The following is a 20,022-nucleotide window of genomic DNA, read 5'->3' as shown; positions in this document are numbered from 1 at the left end:
ATTTGGAGAAAATCCTCTGTTTTTTATTAGCCCGGTGTGTTTTTAAGAGCCATGTCTGTAAGATGTTAAGTGCGAGGTTTTGAGAAAATGCTCTGTTTTTCTTCAGCCTATGTGTTTGTTATAGCCATGTCTGTAAAAATAAAATAGCAATGTTTAAAAAAATTCTCCGTTTTTTCTCGAAACCTTTTTGGGTTTTTCAAAACCTTGTCTGTAAGATCAAAAGTCAAATGTTTGGTTTAAATCCTCCGTTTTTTTTTAAACATGTGTGTTTGTAATAGCCGTGTGAGAAAGATGTTTAAAGACCAACCCCTTACTATAAAACCACCCAATAAATTCGGTTAACGTAAACTACTAGAGCTCAGTCTTCTGTTGACTGTGGTGGAGTTCACATCGGGGAAGGCTGGCTGAGACCGCTGACCAACACAAATTAATTTTCAATTCAATTTTGATATTAGGATACTACATAAGGTATTGAAGTATGATTATACATAAAGCTTCACCTAACCCAGAAAATAAAGCAATGAAAATGCTGGCTTGTCTTACTCGGTACTATGAGACATAACTGACAGTTACATGTACAGTCTACATAGCCCCTGTTGGTACACTTACAAACATACACCACATTATTAGCCATATTTCTAGACACATAAATATCAGAGCTAATTCAGTTATAAGGAAGATTTTCAAGTTGCAATTATGTGTTGTAGATACAAAAAAACACTTTGATACAAAGTTGGCAGAGCAGAGTTGAAAGTTTCAATTTGAACACAAGGTTGGTTTCCCAATATTTGAAAGTTATTAGGACCTCGATTATGTAACTTTGTTACAACTATCTGGATCATTCTGCAGGGTTTGATAGTGTTTCCTTGAAAACCAGTAGAGAAAAATATTTGAATTTTTGACCAGTATTTTATGCTAATCTGTCCCTGCCTTTGTTTCCAGCGTGTAGACAGTCTGGGATGTTTATTAGTTCATGTATTTATAGGGGTCAATTCACCACTCTAGCTGCTGGGATGGTCACAGTAGGGAGTACTTCCTTAGTGCTTTGCCCAGGGCACACTTGGCTGGTCTTTAAGGTTTGGAGAAAATCCTCTGTTTTGTATTCGGAACCTGTGTGTTTGTAAAAGCCATGTCTGTAAAATGTAAAGTGTTATGTTTGAATAAATCCTCCGTTTTGGGGGAACCTGTGTGGTTTTTAAAACCCTTGTCTTTAAGATGTAAAGAATAAGTTGTAATAAAAGTCCTCTTTTTCTGCAAACATGTTTGCTTGTAAGAGCCGTGTCAGAAAGTGTAAGATTTGGGAAAAATCCTCCTTTTTTTAACTTGTGTGTTTAATTGTTATAGCCGTGACCGTCAGATTGAAACAGTTAAATATAAATGTAATACTATTTTTTTCGGGGGAACTTGTGTGTTTGTAAAAGCCGTGTCTGTAAGATCTAAAGTATAATTTGTAATGAAAAGCCTGTTTTTTTTTTCTCAAAACATGTTTGCTTTTAATAGCCGTGTCAAAAAGATGTTAAGTGTAAGGTTTGGGAAAAAATCCTCCTTTTTTTTAACCTGCGTGTTTGAAATAGCCGTGACCATCAGATTAAAACAGTTAAGTATGAATGAATTGCTATTCTTTTCAGGGGAACTTGTGTGTTTGTAAAAGCCTTGCTGTAAGATGTTTGTTGATTTTTTTATTTTTTTTTTTTACCTTGCAACCTGTGATTTTGTAAAAGCCGTATCTGTACGATAAAAAATGTAAGGTTTGGAGAAAATCCACTGTTTTCCTCTTGAAGCCTGTGTGCTTGTAATAGCCGTGTCTGTAAGATTAAAAGTGCAATATAAAAAAAAAAAATACTCCGTTTTTTCTCGGAACCTTTGCGTTTTTTTTAATAGCCGTGTCTGTAAGTTTAAATATTTGGGTTAAATCCTCCGTTTTTTTCTCAGAACCTGTGTATTTGTAAAAACCGTGACAATAAGGTATATGATGCAAGATTTGGAGAAAACCTTCTGTTTTTTTCTTAAGCCGGTGTGTTTGTACTAGCCGTGTCTGTAAGATGTTATGTGCCAGGTTTTGAGAAAATGCTCTGGTTTTTTTTTCCAGCCTATGTGTTTGTTATAGCTCTGTCTGTAAAAATAAATCAGCAATGTTAAAAAAAAAAAAAAATTCTCCGTTTTTTCTCGAAACCTTCTTGGTTGTTCGAAACCTTGTTTGTAAGATCAAAAGTCAAAAATGGTTTAAATCCACCGTTTTTTTTAACCTGTGTGTTAGTAATAACCATGTGAGAAAGATGTGAAGTTTAAGGTTTGGAGAAAATCCTCGGGTTTGTATTCGGAACCTGTGTGTTTGTAAAAGCCGTGTCTGTAAAATGTAAAGTGTTCTGTTTGATTTATAATCCTCCGTTTTGGGGGAACCTGTGTGGTTTTTAAAACCCTTGTCTCTAAGATGTAAAGTATAAGTTGTGATGGAAGTCCTTTTTTTCTCAAAACATGTTTGCCTGTTAGAGCCGTGTCAGAAAGACGTAAAGTGTAAGGTTTGGGAAAAATCCTCCTTTTTTAACTCGGTGTTTAATTGTAATAGCCGTGACTGTCAGACTAAAACAGTTAAGTATCAATGAAATACTATTTTTTCAGGGGAACTTGTGTGTTTGTAAAAGCCGTGTTTGTAAGATGTTAAGTGTAGTGTTTGGACAAAATTGTCCGTTTTCTTCTCTCTTAAACTGTGTGTTTGTAATAGCTGTGTCTGTAAGATGTTAAATGTATGCTTCGAAGAAAATCCTCCGGGTCTTTTTCGGAGCCTATGTGTAGGTAAAAGCCGTGGCTGCAAGATGTAAAGTACAATGTTTGGAGAAAATCCTCCTTTTTTTTTTCTCCGATCCTGTGTGTCTAAAGTTTGTAGAAAACCCACTGTGTTTCTCCTTGATCCTGTGTGTTTGTTATAGACGTGTCTGTAAGATTAAAAGTGCAATGTTAAAAAAAAAAATCCTCCGTTTTTTTTAAAACCTGTTTCGTCCTTCAAACACATGTCTGCAAGATTAAAGGTCTAACGTTTGGTTTAAATCCTTCGGTTTTTTTAACCTGTTTGTTTGTAATAACCGTGTGAGAAAGATAGGAAGTTAAAGGTTTGGAGAAAATCCTCTGTTTGTTTCAGGAACCAGTGTGTTTGTAAAATCCGTGTCTGTAAGATGTAAAGTGTAATCTTTAAATAAAATCTTCCGTTTTTTGTGGAACCTGTGTGGTTTTTAAAACCATTGTCTGTAAGATTTAAAGCATAATTTGTAATGAAAATCCTTTTTTTTTTCTCAAAACATGTTGCTTTTAATAGCCGTGTCAGAAAGACGTTAAGTGTAAAGTGTAAGGTTTGGGAAAAATCCTACTTTTTTTTAAACATGTGTGTTTGAAATAGCCGTGACCGTCAGATTAAAACATTTAAGTATGAATGGAATCCTATTTTTTTCAGTGGAACTTGTGTGTTTGTAAAAGCCGTGTCTGTAAGATGTTTGTTGATTTTTTTTTTTTTTACCTTGGAACCTGTGAGTTTGTTATAGCCGTATCTGCACGATGAAATTGTAAGGTTTGGAGAAAGTCCACTGTTTTTTCTCTTTGATCCAGTGTGTTTGTTATAGTTGTGTCTGTAAGATTAGTAGTGCAATATTGAAAAAAAAATCCTCCGTTTTTTTTCTCGAAACCATTGCGTTCTTTAAATGCCGTGCCGTGTCTGTAAGATTAAATATTAGGGTTAAATCCTCATTTTTTTTCTTAGTACCTGTGTATTTGTAAAAACCGTGACAGTAAGATGTACGATGCAAGGTTTGGAGAAAGTCTTTTTTTTCTCCGAGCCTGTGGTTTTGTAATGGTCGTGTCTGAAAGTGTAAATTGTTAGGTTGGAAAAAATCCTATCCTTTTCTCCCAGACTGTTCTTAAGTAATAGCCATGTCTGTTTAATGTTAAGTGTAGTGTTTGGAGAAAATCTTTTTTTCTCGGAATTTGTGTTTTTGTAATATACGTGTCTGTAAAATGGAAAATGTAAAGTTTGAACAAAACCCAATGTGTTTCTCTTTGATCCTGTGTGTTTGTTATAGCCGTGTCTTTAAGATTAAAAGTGCAATGTTAAAAAAAAAAATTCCTCCGTTTTTCTCGGAGCTTGTTTAGTATTTCAAACCCTTTTCTGTAAGATTTAAAGTCTAACGTTTCGTTTATATCCTCCGTTTTTATTAACCTGTGTATTTGTAAAAACCGTGTTAGAAAGATATGAAGTTAAAGGTTTGAATAAAAGCCCCCTTTTTTTCGGGGGGAGGGGGGACCTGTGAAGTTTTTAAAACCCGTGTCTGTAAGATTTGAAGTATATTTTGTAATGAAAATCTAGTTTTTTTCTTTCTTAAAACATGTTTGCTTTTAATAGCCGTGTCAGAAATACGTTAAGTGTAAGGTTTTAGGGAAAAATCCTCCATTTTTTTAACCTGCGTGTTTGTAATAGCCGTGACCGTCAGATTAAAACAAAAATGTATGAATGAAATCAAATTTTGTTCAGGGAAACTTGTGTGTTTGTAAAAGCCGTGTCTGTACGATGTTTGTTGAGTTTAAAAGAAAAATTAAATCCTCCGTTTTTTTTTCTCAGAACCTGTGTACTTGTAAAAACCGTGACCGTAAGATGTACGATGCAATGTTTGGAAAAAATCCTTTTTTTTTCTTCCAGCTTGTGGGCTTTTAATGCCCGTGTCTGAAAGTGTAAATTGTAAGGTTGGGAAAAATGCTATTCTTTTCTCCCAGATTGTCTTTTTGTAATAGCCATGTCTGTTGAATGTTAAGTGTAGTGTTTGGACAAAATCCTTTTTTTTCTCGGAATCTGTGTGTTTGTAATATACGTGTCTGTAAAATGGAAAATGTAAAGTTTGAAGAAAACCCACCGTGTTTCTCTTTGATCCTGTGTGTTCGTTATAGACGTGTCTTTAAGATTAAAAGTGCAGTTTACAAAATAAAATCCTCCGTTTTTTCTCGGAACCTGTTTGGTCTTTCAAACCCTTGTCTGTAAGATTAAAAGTCTTACGGTTGGTGTAAATCCTCCGTTTTTTTTAAACCTGTGTGTTTGTAATAACCGTGTGAGAAAGATATGAAGTTTAAGGTTTGAAAAAATCCTCTGTTTTGTTTCCGGAACCTGTGCGTTTGTAAAAGCCGTGTCTGTAAGATGTAAAGTGTAATGTTTGAATAAAATCCTCCGTTTTTGAGGGAACCTGTGTGGCTTTTAAAACCATTTTCTGTAAAATTTAAAGTATAATTTGTAATGAAAATCCTGTTTTTTTTTTTTCAAAATATGTTTGCTTTCAATAGCCTTGTCAGAAAGACGTTAAGTGTATTGTTTCGACAGAAATCCTTTTTTTCTCGGAATCTGTGTGTTTGTAATATACGTGTCTGTAAGATGGAAAATGTAAAAATTCCAAAAAATACACTGTTTTTCTTTTTGATCCTGTCTTTAAAAATTAAAGTGGAATGTTAAAAACAAAATTATCCGTTTTTTCTCGAAACTTGTTTGGTTTTTCGAACCCTTGTCTTTAAGATTAAAAGTCTAATGTTTGGTTAAACCTTCAAACCACCGTACCTTTTTTGTGACATAGATTACCGTATGGTGTCAAAACTGACCCCAAAACGTTTTGTACAAATACAGTTTTTTGTGTGACTCTTTTTCTGATTTGTATATTATGTATAGTTTCATTAATCTATGTGGGACAGTCTTACATGAGTAGGTGAGAATACTTCTAGCTCATTATCATAATTTATGCAAAAGATCATGAGGAGCACATTTTGCACCAACGCTGTTTAGACAGGGAAGGAGGTTTTTTATGCCTGTACCAACTTCAATGCCGTATAGCGCCTGGATGGCTTATGCTAGGGCCACCAAACTTGGTGAATTTTTTTAGAAAATGTTGATAGCAAAAAATTTTATTAAATAAAGTATGTTCATCTTTTTTTATGTTGCCATGGCAGCGGAATTCTAACAGACATATTTATTATGAAATTTTCTAATTTTGTATTTAACATTTAAATTTTAATGCTTTCTTGGCAAATAACAGTTATTTGTCACATCTTATAAAATTCAACGTAAATTTCACGACTCAATGTTCATATTTTATACTAATTTGATGACGTCATTAGTAAACATCCAAGATGGTGGCCGATATTACCTAGATGACGTCATAATGTCGTCATATAACATAATAATGGCACAAAAGTTCTTACAATAATTTTGGCTTACATGAACATTATTCTCTAAAAATTTCGTGATCCTACAATAAGTAGTTCAGGTGTGGGTAACAAAAGTTTGTTTAAAAAAATGCTAGGGTCAGTTTTGACCCCACTGGACCATGCCTGAACTTTCTAGGATAACTTAATCAACAATGAGCCAATCTCGTTAAAAACGTGTCAGAAGTTGTAGGACATATATATTAACAAACTCCTGGAAGTAAATTTGTTTTCGACCAGAATTGACATAATGGCACACCTTGATATACGTCACGGGTCAGTTTTGACCCCATACAGTGGTTTGAGTTTTTTTTAACATGTGTGTTTGTAATTGTCGTGTGAGAAAGATGTGAAGTTTCAGGTTTGTAGAAAATCCTCTGTTTTGTATTCGAAACCTGTCTGTTTGTAAAAGCCATGTCTCTAAGATGTAAAGTGTAATGTTTGAATAAAATTCTCCGTTTTTTGGGAACCCGTGTGGTTTTTAAAACCCTGTCTGTAAGTTGTAAAGTATAATTTGTAATGAAAGTCCTGTTTCTTTTTTTTTTAGTCAAAACATGTTTGCTTGTAAGAGCCGTGTCAGAAAGACGTAAAGTGTAAGGTTTGGGGAAAATCCTCTTTTTTTTTAACCTGCGTGTTTGTAATAGCCGTGACCGTCAGATTAAGATAGTAAAGTATGAATGAAATCCTATTCTTTTCAGGGGAACTTGTGTGTTTGTAAAAGCCGTATCTGTAAGATGCTTGTTGAATTTTTTTTTTTTTTACCTTGGAACCTGTGAGTTTTTAATAGCCGTATCTGTACGATAAAAAATGTAAGGCTTGGAGAAAATCCACTGTTTTCCTATTGAAACCTGTGTGCTTGTAATAGCCGTGTCTGTAAGATTAAAAGTGCAATATAAAAAAATACTCCGTTTTTTCTCGAAACCTTTGGGTTTTTTTTAAAAGCCGTGTCTGTAAGTTTAAATATTTTGGTTAAATCCTCCGTTTTTTTTCTTTCTCTCAGAACCTGTGTATTTTTAAAAACAGTAACAACTGGAGTTCGTCGACCTCATACCTTCATGAATATTTAGAACTTTTGTGAATTTCATGCAAATGACTTAACATTAACATGATTTATTTATTGTGTTGTTCACCATTGAATAAAGTACAGTGCACATGTCACAAGTATATGTCCCAATTCAAATCATCAATTATTAGGTTATTTTGCAATTTTTGCATCAATTATGCAAATACGATCCTCATTTGCATATTTGATATCTGTATATGTTCCATCGATTATAATTAACAAGGGTTACATTTATCGAAGTCCTTATTTGCATAAAATGCATATCATTATGAACATCTTTCCCTAAGCTACCTGCATACCTAAAATGCAGGCAATCCGCCTTTCCTTTCTGCAGTTACCCTTCTTGGAGCGTCTTGACAAAAACGCCCCTGCAGTTCCACAATTGAATGTTAGGGGACTGAAACTTGCCCCACATTGTCATGACACTAAAAGCTATATATCACCTAAATGTCAGAACTATATTACGTACGGGACAAGAGATACATTGAAAAAAAATGCTATGATAGATTATTCTCATTGATTATGCAAATGCACAGCATTGTGTAAGGTACCTACATACCCAAAATCATGAAAATCCGTTGTTCCCTTCTTGAGTTATAGTCGTCAGAAGTTTTTTGACAAAAATGCCCCTGCTATCCCAAAACTAGACGCTAGGGGGCCAAACTTATGTCATTTTTTTCCTGAGCATAAGATCTATCTTTTACTCAAAAGTCTTGACCATAGCATGTTCAGAACAATAAGATAGCAAAACCGGAAGTCGCGCTGGAATACCAAGGTCATACACCAGGGGGGCCAAAATTGACCTTGACCTTCGTCTTCCCAACCCCTACCCACATACCAAATACCATCGTAGTCCATCAAGAGGTTCTTAAGTTATGATGACCACAAATATCTGGAAAGACAAACAGACAGACACACACACAGACACACACACACACACACAAAACTATACCTCCGTTTGTTCATGGAGGTAATAAGGTGTACAATGCAAGATTTGTAGAAAATCCTTTTTTTTTTTTTTCTAAAGCCCTTGTGTTTGTAAGATCCGTGTCTGTAATATGTTAAATGCGAGGTTTGGAGAAAATGCTCTTTTTTTTTCTTTAGCCTATGTGTTTGTTATAGCCGTGTCTGTAAAATGTTAAGTGTAGTGTTTGGACATAATTTTTCCGTTATTTTCTTCTCTCAGAAACTGTGTGTTTCTAATAGCTATGTCTGTAAGATGTAAAATGCATGCTTTGTAGAAAATCGTCCGGGTCTTTTTTTTTAACCTATGTGTAGGTAAAAGCCTTGTCTGTAATATATAAAGTACAAGGTTTGAAGAAAATTCTCTTTTTTTCTCCGTGCCTGTGATTTTGTAATGGCCGTGTTTAAAAGTGTAAATTGTAAGCTTTGGAGGAAATCCTTTTTTTTTTCTCCGAGACTATTTGTTTATAATAGCTATGTCTGTAAAATGTTACGTGTAATGCATGGAGAAAATCCGCTGTTGTTATTTTCTTGGAATCTGTGTGTTATAATATCCGTGTCTGTTAGATGGAAAGTGTAAAGTTTGGAGAAAACCCTCTGTTTTTCTCTTTGAATCTGTGTGTCTGTAATCGCCTTGTCTGTAAGATTAAAATTGGAATGTTAAAAAAAATACTCTTTTTTCTCGGAAACCGTGTCTTTTTTTTAAAAACCCATGTCGGTAAGATTAAAAGTCTAACGATTGCATTAAATCCTCCGTATTTTCTAAAATCCTGTTTGTTTGTAAAAGCCGTGTCTGTGGGATATATAATGCAAGGTTTTGGGGAAAATTGTCTGCTTTTTCCTTAAAGTCGGTGTGTTTGTAACAACCGTGTCTGTATTAATATGTTAAATGCAAGGTTTGGAGAAATACCTCTGTTTTGTATTCGGAACCCTTGTTTTTGTAAAAGCCGTGTCTGTAAGATGTGAAGCGTAATGTTTAAATAAAATCCTCGTCTTTTGGGGAACCTGTGTGTTTGGAAAAGCCGTGTCTGTAAGATGTCAAGTTTAACCCTATTCAGACCGTCCTTTTTTTGGTCATCCCTGGACGGGGGGGGGGGGGGCTTTTGAGGCCCTCCACTTCTAAGTACATAAGTCTTAAACGACGTGTCGTATGGCCACCATTTTTTTAGAAAATGATAATATCTGACGTTTTAAAAAGTTTGACGTTACGATGACGTTATATGACGTTATTATGACGCCATCAATTTGATTGTATTGGCCAGACCCATACAAAATGGGTCTTCCAAGAAAACTTCAGGTTTTGCCACAAAAATGTAACAGCAAGTGCAGATAAAAGAATAATAATGTTTGTTACGACTTGCGTTGCCGATAGCAATGACGTCAAAAAATGACGTAATGCACATCTAAGATACCCGTTGGGCTCCGCCATATTGTATCCACCATCTTGAATTTTCAAAAATACTTTTATGCAACAAATAATCACAAAATGCAATGAAAATAGACTAAATACATGGGAATAGAGTAAATACATTGATTTAGATGGTTTTGATGAAAAAATATCAGGTAATTACTAATTGTAAGGGATAATAAGCTAGTTTTTCTTAACCTGGCCGTACGGTCATCCATGTTGAATTTTGGGCTGATGACATCATCAAATTAGCATAATTTATGCATATCCAATTATGAAAGATATTTTTAATAACATAATATTTTATTTATGTAAGAAAAGAGCTGTGATATAGCAAATACACGTGAAAAATACACTGTTAGAACCGAAATTAGCGATTTTTGGCAAAACTACCTGTCAACAAAAGGTTGCCATGGCATCACGAAAAATGACAAATTTGTCAAAATTCAGGAGATTATTGCCAACAATATTGTAGGAAATTCACCAGATTTTGTGGCTCTAGCACAAGCCGCTCTGGTGTTATGGATATCATAGTTGGCGCGGCCTCAACACCCACCCGTCTCAATAGGGTTAAGTCGTTATGGAAATTCGTTTTTTTTTTTTTTCTCTCAAAACATGTTTGCTTAGAATAGCCGTGTCAGAAAGATGTAAAGTGTAAGTTTTGGAAAAATTCCTCCCTTTTTTTAACCTGTGGGTCTGTAATAGCCGTAATGGTAAGATTAAAACTGTAAAGTATGAATAAAATCCTCCTTTTTTTCGGGAGAAGTTGTGTGTTGGCGAAAGCCGTGTCTGTAAGATGTTTGGATAATCTTTTCTATTTTTTCTTGGAACCTGTGAGTTTGTAATAGCCGTATCTGTGCAATATCAAAAACAAAATCCTCTCGGAACCTTTGCGTTTTTTAAAAGCCGTGTCTGTAAGAATAAATATCTGGGTTAAATCTTCCGTTTCTCAAAACCTCTGTATTTGTGAAAACCGTTACAATAAGATGCATGATGCAAGGTTTGGAGAAAATCCGTTTTTTTTTTTTAGATCGTGAAATTGTAAAAGCGGTGTATGTACGATGTAAAATGCATGGTTTGGAAAAAAAATTCTGTTTTTTTTTCTCCGAGCCTGTGTTCTTCTTCTTCTTCTTCTTTGAAAGCCAACATTCTTTATATAGAATATTTTGGCTTTTTGTGGTGCACATACCCGTCGGTTTGCTTCTGTCTTATTAACTATGATCCGTTACACATTAGTCCATTTACCATGCCTAGTCCATGACCATTGAGCTGTCAGGGATTGTAATAACTTGGATTATTCCGCGGCAGCCAGCGACTTAACCCTCAAGCACCCGACCTTTTTTTTGCAACTAAAATGACCGAGTGGGGTCCAAACGGAGCCCAAAATATTTTGTTCATAAAATCTCAGTACCATTTCTTATCGGCGATCATTGTATATACATTGCTTCGTCAATGTAAGAGGAAGATTTGGAGATGTTAGGGTGTTGCTAATTCCAAGTCATTATCATAATTTTTGCAAAATTGCAAATGCTAAATAAAGTAAGTTTATCTTTTTTCGGGGTTGCCAAGGCAACCATATTCTAACAGGCATATTTTTGCCAAATTTGACAATATCAATTTAAACAAGGTTTTCTCGGTAAACTACACCTGTTTTCTGACATCAATGAAATTCTATGAAATTCAATGTAATTTTCATGACTTAAATTTTTTAATTTATGATAATTTCATGACGTCATTGGTCAAAATCCAAGATGGCCGCCCTGATTAGGCAAATGACGTCGTTTTGTCGTCACATTAAATGTTGATGACACAGAATTTTTTGTGATGATGTAGGTTTACATTCTTATTATTGTCTAAAAGTTTGGTAGTCATACTGTAAGTGGTTAAGGAGTTACCCCCCAGAGTTTGTTTTAAAAACTGCACATTTTTGCTGGGGTCCGTTTGGACCCCAGAGGGACTGAACACAAACTTTCTGCATAATTTCCACATTATTATACAAATCTTTGCGAAAACTTAGCAATAGGTATACGACATATTGACTGACAAAGTCACGGAAGGATTTTTTCTTCAGATTAAAAATGTTTAAATGACACTTCAAAATGTACGCCTGGGGTCCTCGGGGTTAAAGATGTTAAAAATCGCTGCCTCCACAGTACTGCACTGAGGGTCGTTCCAGTCCCTATTTGTCCTGTGTAGAAAGGAACCACTGCGGTATTGGGTTCTTGTGTTGATCATTGTCAGTTGTCGGCTATGCGCCCTCCTCTGCCTTGCAGGTCGTGAGACCAATTTGTTCTTGATAATGGGGCACTGGGCAGAGTCATGCTGGATTTTGTACAACATGCCAACTCGTGTGAGCTTTCTCCTTTTTTTCTAACGATTCCCATCCCAGAGACTCTATCATATTTGACACACTAGAGGTGTTGTGAAAGCGTTTTTTTTTATTGCAACATTAATACAGTACAAAACATAGTGGTGCCCCCACTCAAGCACACAGGCTTATATTAAAGACACCACTAGACAAAATAACAACACAACATAGGACAAAAAAGATGAAACGGGTACGGGAACGCCTAATGCTAAAAAGAAACGGACGGATAAATTTATATTACCAATAGTAAATGATAAGGATAGTCAAAAAACAAGATTAAAATCGTTTTGTTTCGGATAAGTATGATTGAGTTATGGAGAGAATTTCGGAATTTATATCAGATGTCAGTAAAGCCGATCCTTTAAGTAGCAGATAAACTTTTAATTAAAATATGGTACGGCAACAGGGTGAGCAGATTTTACCAAATACCTTTTGAATCGAGCAGCGCTCAACAAACGGACACTAGAATCAAGAAAGTTCCATAACTGAGTTTAGTGCGGTAAAAAAGATTGTTGAAAACAAGTTGTATTACACTGGAGATTGCGTTTGCTGCGAATATTGTATGACGTTGTTGCAGAAATCTCTGGTGGTAATAAATCGGTCAAATACTTCCGTGTTTGGCCATTAACAATTTTATGGAATAGAACAAGAGAATGAACATGGCGTCGATCAGTTAACTTTTCCCAGCCAAGTTCATGAAGAAGAGAAGAATACGAAGACCCCCTCACGGCACCAGATACCGTAAGGGAGCATTCGTATTGTATCCTCTCAATAAGTTGAGAATCAGAAACTGAACAGCTATGCCATACAACATCGGCATATTACAACGAAGGTCGAACTTCGTAAAATTGTTGCCAACAATATTTTAGGAAAACTCACCAAATTTGGTCAAACTGTTAAATACAGATACCTTCTTCGAAACCTTCGCAATCATTTGAGAAATATGGGTTGTCTATGACATGGAGGACGTTAACGTTACTCCACTGTGTTTATGGTCTTTCACTGATTGAATACTGGTGTTACCAAGAAAAAGGGGCGAATGGATGGGAGGGGTACGTTTCCTTGAAAAACAAACTTCTATAGATTTGGATGGATTTTTGTGGTCCAGGATAGAATTTTTTTGAGATCGGAGTTAAGTCTCAGAGATGTGAGAATATGGTTTTAGACAATACCAATCAGAGAACTGTCATCCGCAAAGAGAAAGGGTTGGGTTGACATGTCTTCCGACCGCGTTAATATAAATGAGAAAAAGCAAGGGACCTAATACAGAACCCTAAGGCACACCTGCGCTAACATTTAGCCAATCAGAACATTGACCATCAACAACAACACGTTGCACCATGCCATGGAGATAACTGTGGAACCAATTCAAAGGTGACCCTTCCACCCTGTTTCTACGTAGTTTAAATAATAGACCTGAATGCCACACTTTATCGAAAGCACGAGAGAAATCAAGATAAACAGCTCGGACTTCTTTGTTTGCATAAAGAGCTTCCAGTATTTTGTGGGTTATACAAACGAGTTGACAAACAGTGGAGTCACCTCGGATAAAACCCGACTGAAATGGAAATAACAAGTTTTGAGATAGTAAGTGGTTATAATGGTGTTTATATACAATTTGTTCAAGAATTTTGGAAAGCGGTGGAAGTAAAGAAACAGGGCGGTAGTTGGAAACCTCTTGTGGGTCTCCTTTTTTCCAAAAATAGGGACAACATCTGCACATTTCCAGGACGGAGGAAAATACCATGGCAGAGTGACACTGCTTCTATTTTGCTCGTGTTCATCTAGGTATACGGGTCCCAAACCGTTGCAGCATAATCCAAGAGTGGTCTCATAAAAGCTTTGTAAGCCTTGGCCTTAATGTTTTTTGAACTGACCTTGAGATTTCTCCTCAGAAAACCTAAGACTTGGTTAGCCTTGTTTACGGTGTTGTTTATGTGGGTGTCCCAGCTCCCGTCCCTGCTCATAGTTGAACCCAGGTACTTGGCCGAGGTTACACAATCAAGTTCGTGGCCATGCAGAGTGTAGTGATGGGTCAGGACCCACCTGCTCCTAGTCACCGGCAGATAAACACATTTTGCGGGATGGAACTTCATATCCCAGCTTTCTTCCCATTGCTCAAGATGACGTAGGTCTTGTTGTAAATGAGCCTGTTACGCTGGCTCTGACACTACTTTTATATACAGCTGTATCGTCTGCTAAGAGCCTAGACATTGCCTCCAATTTGTCGTGCAGATCGTTAATGTAGGCCAGAAAATGACAGGGCCCCAGAACGGAGCCCTGGGGGGCTCCTGACTTTACACTAGTGTATGAGGAAAAATGACCATCAACCACAACTGCTTGTCGTCGGTCTTTTCAAGAAGTAGTCTATCCACGCTAGGGTGGGGCCATGAATACCATAGCGTTGGAGTTTATGTACAAGAAGACTATGATTTACCCGGTCAAACGCTTTCGCCATGATCATGATGTCAGTTTGTTTGCCACTCGCTAGATTTGTTGTCAGCTCTTCAACAAAGTCGAGGAGTTGTGTTTCACAGGAGCGACCTCTGCTAAAACCATGTTGGTTGTCATTCAAAATGTCGTTAGATTTAAAATGTTGCATGGTGTAAGCAACCACTATATGTTCCATCAATTTGCAGGCTACGCATGTCAGCAACACAGGGCTGTAGTTTGTTAAGTATAATTTTTGGAGAAAATCCTCTTTTTTTTCTCGGAACCTGTGTGTTTGTAATAGCCGTGTCGGAAGTGTAAGGTTTGGAAAAAATCCTCTGAATTTCTCTCGGAACCTGTGTGTCTGTGAAAAATAAGACGTTTAACGTTAGGTTGACGTAAAATGACGTATTTGTGTCGTCATCAATTTAATTAAACTGGCCGGACGCATGAAAAAAGGGTATTCTCATAAAACTTCAAGTGCAGATAACAGAATAATAATGTTTATTACGACTTGCGTTGCCAATAGCAAAATCATTGACGTCATAATCACAAAGGGCAACGGAAATAGGCTAAATTTCTGGGCAGATTTCTGATGAAAAAACACCAGGTAGTTACAAATTTTAAGGGATAATTAGCTTGTTATTCTTGATCTGGCCATACGGTCCGCCATCTTGGATATTGGGCTGATGACGTCATCAAATAAGCATAATTTATGCATATATAATTATGAAAGATATGCTCAATGATATAAGATTTTATTTATATAACCAAATAGCAGTAAAAAGCAAATAAATGTGACAAATATATTGCTAGAACCAAAAAAAGTGATTTTTGGCAAAACTGCCTGTCAACAAACGGTTGCCATGGCAACAAGAAAACATGAAAAATTTGTCAAAGTTTGTTAAATTGTTTGCAACAATATTTTAGGACAACTCATTAAATTTCGTGGCTCTAGCATAAGCCGTTCTGGCGTTATTGGACATCAAAGTTGCCGCAGGCCTCAAAGCCACCCCCCGTTAACCCTATCCAGACTGGGGGGGGGGGGGGCTAAACGTGCCCGCGACAACTTTGACCTCCTTTATATCCCAGACGGCTTGTGCTAGAACATCCAAACTTCGTGAGTTTTCCTAAAATATTGCTGGCAACATTTCAAAACAAATTGGGTAAGTTTATGATTTTTCGTGATGCCATGGGAACGGGTTTCTGAAAGGCAAATTTTACAAAAATCACTAACTTTGGTTGAAACAATGGGATTTTAAGATTTAAACGGTATAACAACTCAGATTTCATCACTGCGTGGTATTTTCTTACAGAAAACATTCATGTGAACAGAAGTCTAATAACACTTAAATATTAATAAGAAACCATTATTGGTAACGTTTTGATTGAGATATCTAGGTATTATGGGAATTCCCCGTCTTAGCCAAAAATAGCAATTAATGACGTCCTAATTACATCATATTACGTCATAATGATACAAAAAATTTTAAAAGTGCAAATTTGATGATCGTACAGTAAGCAGTTTTGAAAATACGAAGGGGGTCTGACCCCCCTCCCCAGGCCAGGGAAGGCCCAAAAAGCCTAGTCTGGATAGGGTTAAGTTAGTATTCCACATACATTGCTTCGTTAGTATAAGAGAAATATTTCGACATGTTAAGGTGTTGCTAATTCCACCTCATTATCATAATTTATGCAAAAGAAAAGAAAGGACCATCTTTTGCACTAAACCTATTCTGACCAGAGAAGGGAATTTTGAGGCCCTCAGCAGCCTTTATGTCGCATAACTCATGAACGGCTAGTGCTAAGGCTACGAAACTTGGTAATATATCGCAAAATATTGTTAGCAAAATTTTTTAGTCAATAAAGTAAATTTTTCATTTTTTGGGGTTGCCATGGCAACGGAATTATGACAGGCATATTTTTGCCAAAATTTGCCAATTTCGATTTAAACAAGGTTTTCTTGGTAAACAATGCTTGTTTTCTTACAACAATAAAATTCTATGAAATTCAATGCTATTTTCATGATTCAAAATTTATAATTTATGCTAATTTCATGAATTCATTAGTCAAAATCCAAGATGGCCGTCCTTATTAGCTAAATGACGTCATAATGTCGTCATATTATATGGTGATGACACAGAAGTTTTTATGAGCATTTAGTTTTACATGTTTGTTATCTTCTAAAAGTTTGGTGGTGATACAATAAGTATTTGGGGAGTTAGACCCAAAAGTTTGTTTCAAAAGCTGCACTTTTTTGCAGGGGTCCGTTTGGAATTTTTGTTCAGATAAAAAATGTTCAAATGGTACTTCAAAATTTACGCCTGGGGTCCAAATGGACCCCACTCGGGGGTTTGAGGGTTAATTAAAAAAACTAAAATCCATTAACCATTCAGAAAAATAATGGCAAAATAAACACACTTCAGGGGAAGGCAGGGGAGATGGGGATGGGGGTAGTATCATATCATGTATTGATACATTTACATTTCTATGATACCGTAGTTTTTTTTAGTTTTCATAAATGTTGCAAACGGCTTTTACATTGGAATAACGGATCTCTAATGATGATTCCATCATTCTCAGGTACATATGCCACATGTTTAAAAATGATTGTGGACTGCAACTATATTTCCATTTTCTTTATGCAAAAAAACTCATTATTCGCAACATAAATAACTAATCATGTAAAGCATTACCGGACTTACAGCGACTTATACCCAGCCAATCTATCGTGGCAAAACAGAAAATATAACCTTGTTTTGGTTGCAATAAATATGTTTAGAAATTGGGATGCAGATATAGTCAGATGTTTAAATGTCTTAATTTATCCCTAGGAATAAGATTCCCGACGGAAGAATATAGCAAATGGAGCCAAAGTTTACCCTGGAGCAGTTTAACCTGCTGACACGTCTGGTGTCCATTTGTGAGAGACTTCAGCAGGCCGGCCTGCCGCGGGACAACATGTTCAAAACCATCCGCATGATGCAGCAGAGCTGTCATTTAGGGTACATTTGTCATTACGTCTTAGAAATTCTAGTCTATGTTCAGATTAAAGGTTATTACCCATTACTGGTATTTTCAATCAACTGATTTCTTTATACTTTCTTTTAACTCTCAAGCACCCGACCTTTTTTGCGACTTAAATGACCCCAATATGATCGTACAATAAAATCTCATTTGTACTTCTTATCGGTGATCATTGTACATACATTGTTTTGGCAATGTAAGAGGAATATTTTGACATGTTGAGGTGTTGCTAAGTCCAGCTCATTATCATAATTTATGAAAACGATCAGAAGGACCACGTTTTGCACTAACCGTATTCTGACCAGGGAGGAGAATTTTGAGGCCTTAGGCAACTTTTCTGTCGCATAGCTCATGAACATTAAGCACTACAGCTACTAAACTTGGTAATTTATCACAAAATGTTGCTACCAAAAGTACAATAAAGTAAGTCAATAAAGTAAGTTTATTTTATTTGTGTTGCCACGCAACAAAATTCTGACAGGTATACTTTTTCCAAAACTTGCCAATTTCGATTTAAACAAACAAGGTTCTCTCATTAAGCTACACTTGTTTTCTAATATCAAATTAATCCTATAAAATCTTATGGAACTTTAATGATTCAAAAGTTACGATTTATGCAAATTTTATGACAGCATAGGTCAAAATCCAATATGGCCACCCTTTTTCGCTAAATGACGTTATAATGTAGTCACGTGATATGATGATGACACAAAAGTTGTTGTGAGGATACAAGTTTAAGATTTATCATCATATCATGAAAATTTGGTGGTTATACGATTAGTAGTTAAGGGGTGGGTTTTAAAAGTTTGTTTTTTTTTAAAACTGCATATCCATGGACTCCAGATGGATAAACAAAGTCTTTTATTTATAGTTTCCATAGACTTTCAAGATACTGAGTGACAAATTCACTGGATAAATTTTTCTTCGGATAAAAAATGTTCAAATGGCAGCCAAAATTTTCTTCAGGGGTTTAAATGGACCCAACTCAGATGTTTGAGGGTTAAAAATGAAACTTGAATCGGGAAACACTCATCGTGCTAAAGCCTGGCTATATATGAGGTGTTAAGAGAAAAATCTAATTAATGAAAATGCAAATGTGTATATTCCAAAATTGTAGACCTAATGGGTCGTATGATACAATAAAGCTAACAATGACACATTGACTTTACCACATGAACATTAAAGCTCTGTGTTAACTTAAAAGTCCATCTGTATTGGTAGAAGTTATTATTGAACTAGTTGGACTTTAAAAATTTGACCCACACAAATTTTTGACTATACAGCACCAGTCTTTCCATGACAAACGCTGGTACTCTTTAGTTGAAAATTGGGGGGTGTCCAATTTTGTAGTGGATTTTACAGTCCAACTAGTTCAAGAAAGCCCTTTGTTGTTGCAGGAAGAAGTTACCTATGTGCGTCACTGAACCACCGATATTCACACGTGAGCAGCTCATCCTGCTGACGCGTCAGTTGTCGGTTTATCAGAGTCTGCAGCAGACTGGTCTGTCAGAGGACAGCATCTCCCACATCATGCCCTACATGCAGCAACATATAACAACAAACATCGATATCGACGGTACATATCTGCAAGCCACGTTCCTGTAACTAAATATTTTCTATGTTCGAAAGAAGGAAACGTTGCAAATATATAAACATTCACTAACTTTATTTCATTTTGAATATTGGAAGATATGGGTTATAATTGATCGTATTGGTCGTTAAAAGTTAAATAAAGGCATCCTTGTCTATATACATGACGGAAAAAAAGTCTCCTAAGTTGAAAGGGAAAAATATTTTGGAAAATCTTTAACCCTTTTCAGACCGTCCTTTTTTAGTCATTCGTCTGACCGGGAAGGGGGAGGGGTGCTTTTGAGGCCGCCCCATCTAACTCTTTTAACTCTTAAACAAACTATAAACCACCAAATTTTCAGAGAATGATGTAAATAATATCTAAAGACTTTTAAAATTCGACGCTATTATGACTAAATACGACGTCAATATAAATACTTTGCCTGAATCATTAATTATGTTATTCCGCAAAAGACGATATAGATACAAGACCAAAATTTTTTTGCAAACTATTTAATGGATAACTGGTAAATCCGAACTTTAGGGGATAATAAACTACATTACATTATGTATGTAGTTATCTTTTATCTGTTCGTTAAGTCCACCATCTTGGATTTTCGCCAAATATGTCACCAAACTAACATAAACAATCCGTATCTATTAATTTAACCCTATCCAGACTGGCCTTGGTATTTTCTTACAGAACACATTCATGTGAACGTTTTTAATCCGTTTTCACGGGGTTCTAGCGTTATATGTTGAAAAATGTATCTTATGAAAATAAAGGATGATCATCCAGATGATCATTAAGGATGATCATCCAAGATGATCATTTTTAATTCATTTTGACGTCGTTGCGTCGGGTTTAGACAACAGAAGTCTTATAACACTTACATATTTATAAGAAACCTTTATTGGTAACTTATTCTTTGAAGTATTTAGGTATTACGGGAATTATATGTCATAATTATA

At 35.8% G+C, this 20,022-nt stretch overlaps 1 protein-coding gene across 3 annotated transcripts in view; it reads left to right on the top strand.

Annotated features, from left to right (window-relative positions):
- LOC118410926 (homeobox-containing protein 1-like) overlaps positions 1 to 20,022 on the top strand; it is a 51,140-nt gene that overhangs the window by 27,666 nt on the left and 3,452 nt on the right. Inside the window, exons 2-3 of one of the 3 annotated variants that reach the window (XM_035812843.1) lie at positions 17,289 to 17,459; positions 18,879 to 19,057. In XM_035812843.1, the coding sequence (XP_035668736.1) occupies positions 17,320 to 17,459; positions 18,879 to 19,057 (319 nt within the window). In that variant the 5' untranslated portion in view covers positions 17,289 to 17,319. Of the gene's footprint in view, positions 1 to 17,202; positions 17,460 to 18,878; positions 19,058 to 20,022 lie in introns of those variants that run through there. The other 2 variants (XM_035812854.1, XM_035812865.1) reach the window with 2 other exon arrangements.

This window comes from Branchiostoma floridae, chromosome 1, assembly GCF_000003815.2.
Source record: "Branchiostoma floridae strain S238N-H82 chromosome 1, Bfl_VNyyK, whole genome shotgun sequence".
Taxonomy (NCBI): domain Eukaryota; kingdom Metazoa; phylum Chordata; class Leptocardii; order Amphioxiformes; family Branchiostomatidae; genus Branchiostoma; species Branchiostoma floridae.
This window is presented reverse-complemented; position numbering and strand designations above follow the sequence as displayed.